General features: G+C 37.8%; 1 protein-coding gene across 1 annotated transcript in view; it reads left to right on the plus strand.

Moving 5' to 3' along the window:
• The window catches only part of QSER1 (glutamine and serine rich 1), a 99,454-nt gene that overhangs the window by 28,159 nt on the left and 63,062 nt on the right, over window positions 1-8,233 (plus strand). The window contains exons 2-3 of the mRNA XM_023508475.1: window positions 1,176-1,288; window positions 1,766-1,927. Coding sequence (XP_023364243.1) covers window positions 1,831-1,927 — 97 coding nt within the window. The 5' untranslated portion in view covers window positions 1,176-1,288; window positions 1,766-1,830. The remainder of the gene's footprint in view (window positions 1-1,175; window positions 1,289-1,765; window positions 1,928-8,233) is intronic.

An 8,233-nucleotide genomic window follows, 5' to 3' on the forward strand; every position in this document is an offset into this window, starting at 1 on the left:
AAAAAAAAAAAAAAAAGAAGAAAGAAGAAATTTATAGGAGAAAACATAGAGAATAGTAGAACTTCCATCATCAACCCCTTTCTTAAGTTGACCTAATTCTCATGAACCAGGCAGGCACCACATATACTCAATGGAAGACTGACCTCTATATATTGGCCATCTCTGTAAGTTGTATCTTGACTATTTGGACTGTGACACACAATATTAATTTACCCTTTGTAACCTGACTAGTTGAGTTCATTCTACACCAAAAGGTAGAAGATGTGGGTTTGCCCTTAGTTGTATTATTTATTATTTTTTTTTTAGTATAAGTCTTTTTTATGTTTTATTATTACCATGTGTTGGGTTAGTCCTATTGTCCTATTGTTTATCTTGTGTTGTGGAAGATTTTCTCAGCATGAAGGACTGGTTTGAATTGTAGATATATCTTACAATTACTGGAAAAAAAATATTTTTTTGTAGGTTTTTTTTTGGTCAGGGCTGGGTTTGAACCCACCACCTCCAGTATACGGGGCTGGTGCCCTACTCCTTTGAGCCACAAGCGCCACCCTGGAGACTTGATGACTCATAAGAAAAAAATCAAAGAGCTGACATGAAGGAAAAGGTTGACCTGGAAAGCAGCAGCCAAAAAAAAAAATGGCGGAACATTTTGGTGTTAGTAAGACCACAGTTAGCAACATCTAAGAACCTCAACATAAGAACTTGGAGAGAGGCTTGGTGCCTGTAGTACAGTGGTTACGGCCCCCAGCCACATACACCAAAGGTGGAGGGTTCAAACCTGGCCTGGGCCAGCTAAACAACTATAACAAAAAATAGCCAGGTGTTGTGGCTACTGCGTTTAGTCCCAGCTACTTGGGAGGCTGAGACAAGAGAATCGCTTAAGCCGGGGAGTTTGAGGTTGCTGTGAACTGTAACACCACAGCAATCTACCAAGTGCAATATAATGAGACTCTGTCTCAAAAAATATATATATATATGTATATATATATGTATCATTTTTCTTCCTAGTCTATATTCAGCATGTTTTCTCCATTGTGATAGTATCATCAGACTGAGCTATTGGTCAGGAATTTGGCCAAAGGTTTCTACTACTTTTGAAGTTGCTGTCCTAGAAATTTTTTTATTATATAGTTTGAGTTGTGTCTTTTTGGTCATTGATTTCTGATATCCTCTAGTTTAAGCTATGAAGAAGGACATCCCTCAAACTCTGAAACAGAACTTCTTCAAAGACAGACTTTTGCAGCTTCTCATCAGCTTCCTGGATATGCTCCCACACCTCAATCTACTGGTAACAATTCTCTTGTGAAATATAATACAAGTCTGGGTACATTTAGTAAATAAAAATTAATTTTTACATGTTTGTGAATATGTAGGACATAATCATGCCTCTGGAAATGTTAAAATGAAAATGAGATTAAAAGCTTTGCTCTTTAGTGATAGGAAATATCTATGTATTTAATAAGAGATCTTACTTCATATTTCTTTGGACATTTTAAATTATAAATATGCTTAGTCAAATTAATATTTATTTGCTATTTCAAAATAAAACCATTTAGCTTAAGCCTCTTTAATTTTGTGAAGGCAAAAAGTGGAAATCAAATAAACACATGTACATGTATAGGGAAAATTAAAAAAAAATAAAACTAGGGTTGTGGAAATTTTTGGACTCATTTTTCAGAAATTGATTTATAAAATAAGAGTCAGGAATTTAATTTTATATAAGTATATATTTTTACTTTGGGATATGTTTTATCTTCAAATGTAGGTCTTTCTGGAATATTTGATACTAGTGTGAACAGTGCCAGCACTAACACTAAGGACTCTTCAGTGATGAATTTTCTCTCTGCTGTTGAATCCCGAACTGCTCAGGCTGCTTCATCAGGAACTATTCTTTTACCACAATTCAGGGCTTCATCCTGGCAGACAGGTGATTTTATCGTTTTGTTTTCAGAATTTTTTAAGTCCTGTAAAAATACTGATCAAAAATAAACTTTTTATGGTCTTATCATTATGGTAGTATGGCTGATAGTCTTGTTATTTTCCAGTGAGATATGAAACCTGGAATTTTTTACAGCTTTAAGGTAGATAAAATTTAAGAAATTGTTATTGGCAAAAATTTGGTTTTAGCATTCTGATGAAAACTGGCCAGTTGGTATTGGATGGTAGATAATTATAATGTAAAATTTATATCTGGCAGTTTAAGTAGTTTTTCTTGTCTACTTCAGAGAAGCAGAGATTAAATTTCATTTATTTTAATGACTTTGGGTTGGGTGGTTGGTATAGTAAAAAATATCTTGGTACTCATTTCATCTTTAGTGTTATATAAAGTTATCCTTAATTTAATAGATTAAATCACTAATGAAAGCCATTACCTGTTGATACTACTATTAAGTACCCATTTTCCAGCAGTAATTACAATGTGTATAATGTGTTTTTCTATTATTTCTTTTTTCTCTTTTCTTTGTTGAGACAGTGCCTATTGCTACAGCTGGGGCTGGGGCTAGGACTGGTGCTAGTGTGGTGCTGTCATCATAGCTCACAGCAACCTCAAACTCCTAGGCTGGAGCAATCTTGCTGCCTCAGCCTTCTGAATAGCTGGAACTATAGGCACACACTATCACCTCTAGCTAATCTTTGGTTTTTTTGGAGACAGAGTCTCACTATGTCACCCTCAGTAGAGTGCTGTAGCATCACAGCTCACAGCAACCTCAAACTCTTGGGCTTAAGTGGTTCTCTTGCCTCAGCCTCCCAAATAGCTGGAACTACAGGCGCCTGCCACAACACCCGGCTATTTTTTGTTGCAGTTGTCATTGTTTAGCTGGCCCCACACTGTAACCACTGTGCTACAGGAGTGGAGCCTAATCTGTTTTTTTTTTTTTTTTCTTTAACTGTTTTGTAGAGTTTCCATCTGAGTCTCAGGGTTTCATTGTTGCCCAAGCAAGCAGTCTTCCCTCCTTGGCCTTCCAAAGTGCTGGGATTATAGGCATGAAGCCATTATGCCTAGGCTATTATATTTGTTTTATTTTGCTTTTCAACAGTTTATCTCAGAAATTATTTGTATTTATTTTTGTTTTTCTCAGTATAATACAAAGGGGTTTAGGGGTTTTTTTAGTGTTTTGTATTAAAGAAGAAATGATTTAGCATACTTAAGAAGATATTTGAAAGAAATGGCTACATGAAATGGTATTTTATCATTGTGATGTAAATTCCGTTAATAGAGCTGCTCAATGTGCTTCAGCAACATTTTTCCTACTTCTAAGGGAATAATTAGTGATTTAATGTGAAATAAAACACTATTAAAAGCATAGTTTCCTTTTTTTACTTCCTGAAGTAATTTTATATTTTATGTATTTAGTTAGCTTTTCTGTTTATCAATACATTAGTGCTGAAACTTAAAGAAGTTTGAATTAAAACAAAATCTGCTAATATTTTTGGTGTATCTTTAAAGTCAGGGAAGTGTTTAATTCACATGTAAGTAAGCCACTACTTTCTGTAAAGTATTTTTATTCTTGGCTCGGCACCTATAGCTCAACTGGCTAAGGCGCTAGCCATGTACACCTAAGGTGGCGGGTTCGAATCCCCAGCCCGGACCTGCCAAACAACAATGACGGCTGCAACCAAAAAATAGCCGGTCGTTGTGGCAGGCGCCTGTGGTCCCAGCTACTTGGGAGGCGGAGGCAGGAGACTCTCTTGAGCCCAGGAGTTGGAGGTTGCTGTGAGCTGTGATGCCATGGCACTTTACCCAGGGGGATAGCTTGAGGCTCTGTCTCAAAAAAAAAAAAAAGTATTTTTATTCTTGCACAGTTTTTAAATTTTTTGTGTTACTTTAGGTTTCCAATTTTAAAAATTCACTTTTGTAATTTGTATCTGGCCCTATAATTAAATTGCATTCAATAGGGCCTTGGACTCAGGTTAGTAAGGTAGAAGTTTTTTTATTTTATTTTTTCCAGAGTACCACAGATTTTAGTATCATATGGCCACTTAAAAGAAATATTGATGGTTTCTTTTCTTTCTTTTTTTTTTTTTTTTGCAGTGTTTGGCCGGGGCAGGGTTTGAACCCACCACCTCTGGCATATGGGGCTGGCGCCCTACTCCTTGAGCCACTGGTACCACCATATTGATGGTTTCTGAGAGCATTTTGCTGGATCTAAACTTATATACTATGAATAGGCCAGTAAAAATATAATTGAGACGAGACTATATATACATACATGAATACACCATTAGTTGGAAGGAGGTGTTAGTATGTTACAGTAAGGAGTATCTTCAGTTAGAATGTCTAAAGTTAGAATATGAGCATTAGATACATTACGGAATATCTTCTGTTGGCATACTTGATGAATTTGCTAGCCTCTGTGACTTCGTTATTGACCTGATAAATCATACAGAAGTTAAGTAAGAAAGATCTTATCACCCAACCAGATGGAAGACGAATTTCAAGTAATAGAAGCTCCTTACCCACAACTTTAAGCCCCACATATTCTCTGGCTTCCCTAGCTAGCCTCTTCCTTATTCTAGGCATAACTGTGATAGTGTTAGTCACTGTGTAATTACAATGTTTAGATATGTAATTACATATGTAATTACTGTGTAATTACAATGTTTAGATATGTAATTACAAATCTTTAGATATGATTTGATACATGTGACATAAAACATGTACTTACTTCAGAATAACCATATAATGGAATTGTTTATTTGTATATTTACACTTAAATTTAAATTCTTTATTGCTTTTTTTTTTTTTTTTTTAAAGACAAAGTCTTACTTTGTCGCCCTTGGGAGAGTGCTGTGGCATCACAGCTCATAGCAACCTCCAGCTCCTGGGCTTAGGTGATTCTCTTCCCTTAGCCTCCTGAGTAGCTGGGACTACAGGTGCTCGCCACAATACCTGGCTATTTTTTTTGTTGTTGTTTTTGCAGTTTGGTTGGGGCTGGGGCCCTACTCACTGAGCCACAGGCATCTTTATTGCTTTCTACATATATATATATATATATATATTTTTTCTTTTTCCCTCAGTTTTTGGCCAGGGCCGGGTTTGAATCCACCACCTCCGGTATATGGGGCCGCGCCCTACTCCTTTGAGCCATAGACGCTGCCCTGCTTTTTACATTTTAACTCCCAAGACTTAGCCCAACACACACAAATGAAACAAAAGGAGATACATGGTAAGGAGCGATGGAGTAAGTTGATTGGATTTTCATGAGTGCCACTTGATCTTGGGCAAGTCACATCACCTCTTTGGATCTTCATTTCCTCATTGCTAAACAAAAGGAGTTGGACTAGACTTTCTCAAAAGTCTGTTATCATTCCTGTGACTATATTACTTGAGACCTGTCTGAATGTTACTTATTCTTTCAAGTGCCACTAGATATTTTCTATCATTACAGTAGTATATAAAACAGTAGAAAGGTGTATAAAGTGGAAAATGGTATCTATAGTCCTACATTTTATTTTATTTTATTTATTTATTTATTTTTGAGACAGAGCCTCAAGCTGTCCCCCTGGGCAGAGTGCTGTGGCATCACAGCTCACAGCAATCTCCAACTCCTGGGCTCAAGCGAGTCTACTGCCTCTGCCTCCCAAGTAGCTGGGACCACAGGCGCCCGCCACAATGCCCAGCTATTTTTTGGTTGCAGCCATCATTGTTGTTTGGTGGGCCTGGGCTGGATTTGAACCCGCCACCTTAGGTGTATGTGGCTGGCGCCTTAGCCGCTTGAGCCACAGGCGCCGAGCCTAGTCCTACATTTTAGAGAGGAGTTAACAGTTTTGTTTTTGTTCTTCTTAGTAACTATTTGGTCAAAACACATATATCTGCTTAATGTTTATAGCAGCATTATGATTAGGATATGCTGTATTTGTTGGATTGATCCTTGATGAATATTTTTCTTTTTTCTACTTATTATAAATAATAATTACAATGAATATCCTGTACAAATATCATTGTGACCACTTATTTCTATAGTTTTTTTCTTTTTCGGGGATAAAGTCTCACTCTGTCACTCTAGCTAGTAGCATTACTGTGTTTCCCCCAAAATAAGACACTGTCTTATATTTATTTTTTCTCAAGAAGATACACTAGGGCTTATTTTCAGGGTATGTCTTCTCTCCACGCTGAAATGCGTGGCATGGCTATGCAGCACATCACTAGATCTTATTATCTGGGTAGGGCTTATATTTGACAAATGCATAGAAATCCTGCTAGGGCTTATTTTTTGGGTAGGTCTTATTTTCAGGGAAACACGGTATTATAACACTACATCCTCAGACTCCTGGTCTTACTCGATCCTTGTTTCTCTGCCTCCTGAGTAGCTAGGACTATGGGCACACTCCATAGCACCTGGCTAATTTTTCTATTTTTAGTAGAGACAGGGTCTCGTTTTTGTTTAGGCTGTTCTGAAACTCTTTTTATTTTTTATTTATTTATTTTTTTGAGACAGTCTCAAGCTGTCACCCTGGGTAGAGTGCTATGTTGTCATAGCTCACAGCAACCTCCAACTCTTAGGCTTAAGCAATTCTCTTGCCTTAGCCTCCCAAGTAGCTGGGACTATAGGTGCCCACCACAGTGCCCAGCTATTTTTTGGTTGTAGTTGTCACTGTTGTTTGGCAGGCCCGGGTTGGATTTGAACCTGCCAGCTCCAGTGTATGTGACTGACCCTCTGGCCACTGAGCTACAGGTGCTGAGCCTGTTCTCAAACTCCTGAGCTTAAGCAATCCTCCTGTCACCGCCTCCCAGAATGCAAGCATTACAGGCATGAGCCACCACAGCCCAGCTATAGAATAATTTTCTGAACATAGAACTTACGGATCACAGGGATATATATATTTTTGCTTTTGCTCTGTGGGGGTAGAATGATGTCCTGAAATGTTAGCAATCTCTTCTTGACAGTACTTTATCAATTTTTGATCAACCTTTCATGATAAGCATACATCTGCTCTCATTGGGAAGTTGTTCATAGGAAGTCAAAACTTAAAGTGCAGGAGATATTTTTTTTACCCCAAGACAGAATCTCAAGCAGTGACCTTGGGTAGAGTCACACCTCACAGCAAGCGATTTTCTTGCCTCAGGCTTCCAAGTAACTGAGACTACAGGCACCTGCCATACTGCCCAGCTATTTTTTTTTTTTTTTTTTTTTTGGTTGTAGTTGTCATTGTTGTTTGGTGGGCTTGGGCTGGATTCAAACCTGCCAGCTCTGAGGCATGTGGCTGCCACCCTAGCTGCTTGAGCTACAGGCGCCAAGCCACAAGAGGTTTTTTAGATGAATATATTTTGGTGAAAGAAACTACAGTTTCATTATATTTTAGTGAATACAATATTCATTATATTTTAAGATTTTTATACATTTTTACTGGTGTCTTAATTTTCATGTAGTTTTATCAAACTAAGTATAAACTCATCTGTATATCAATTATAAATGTGAATTGTAACTTTGTGTTTACTTTAAGAAAGCTAGCCATTTTGAGGCCTTGATCACACTTGTAATCCTAGCAACTTGGGAGGCCAAAGCAAGAGGATTACTTGAGCCTGGGAGTTCAAGACCGGCTTAGGCAACGTAATGAGACCCTGTTTTTACTAAAAATAAAAATACCTGGATATAGTAGTATATACCCTGTTTTCCCGAAAATAAAACACTGTCTTATATTTATTTTTTCTCAAGAAGACACACTAGGGCTTATTTTCAGGGGATGTCTTGTTTTTATTAAGTATAATACACAACAATCTACATTTATTCAAGTACAGTTAAGTCATCTTCTTCTGGAACCTGACAGGGGGAGCCGACCTAGTTGGTGAGGCTGCTGTTAGTGATGCATGAACTCCTTTCCCCTAGGCGTTCACACATGCGCAATAGGATGCCTGCGACTAGAGTTACCACATGCCCACCTGGGCAAGTGCCAATGGCTCCGAGAAATGAGCTGTGACAGATAAAAGCTATTCCAGTCTTCCTTACCACTCTGTGCCGAAATGCATGGCGTACTCATCACTAGGTCTTATTATCGGGGGAGGGCTTATATTTAAGAAATACATAGAAATCCTGCTAGGGCTTATTTTTGGGGTAGGTCTTATTTTGGGGGAAACACGATACCCGTAGAACCAGCTACTCAGAAGGTTGAGGCAGGTGGATTGATTGCTGGAGCCCAAAGTTTAAAGTTGTGCTGAGCTATGATAAAGCCATTGTACTTTAGCCCTGGCAACAGAACAAGACCCTATTTCTTTTTTTTTTTTTTTTTTTTT

The sequence above is a fragment of the Otolemur garnettii genome, unplaced genomic scaffold (assembly GCF_000181295.1).
Source record: "Otolemur garnettii isolate 467f Iridium unplaced genomic scaffold, OtoGar3 scaffold00001, whole genome shotgun sequence".
Classification (NCBI taxonomy): Eukaryota; Metazoa; Chordata; class Mammalia; order Primates; family Galagidae; genus Otolemur; species Otolemur garnettii.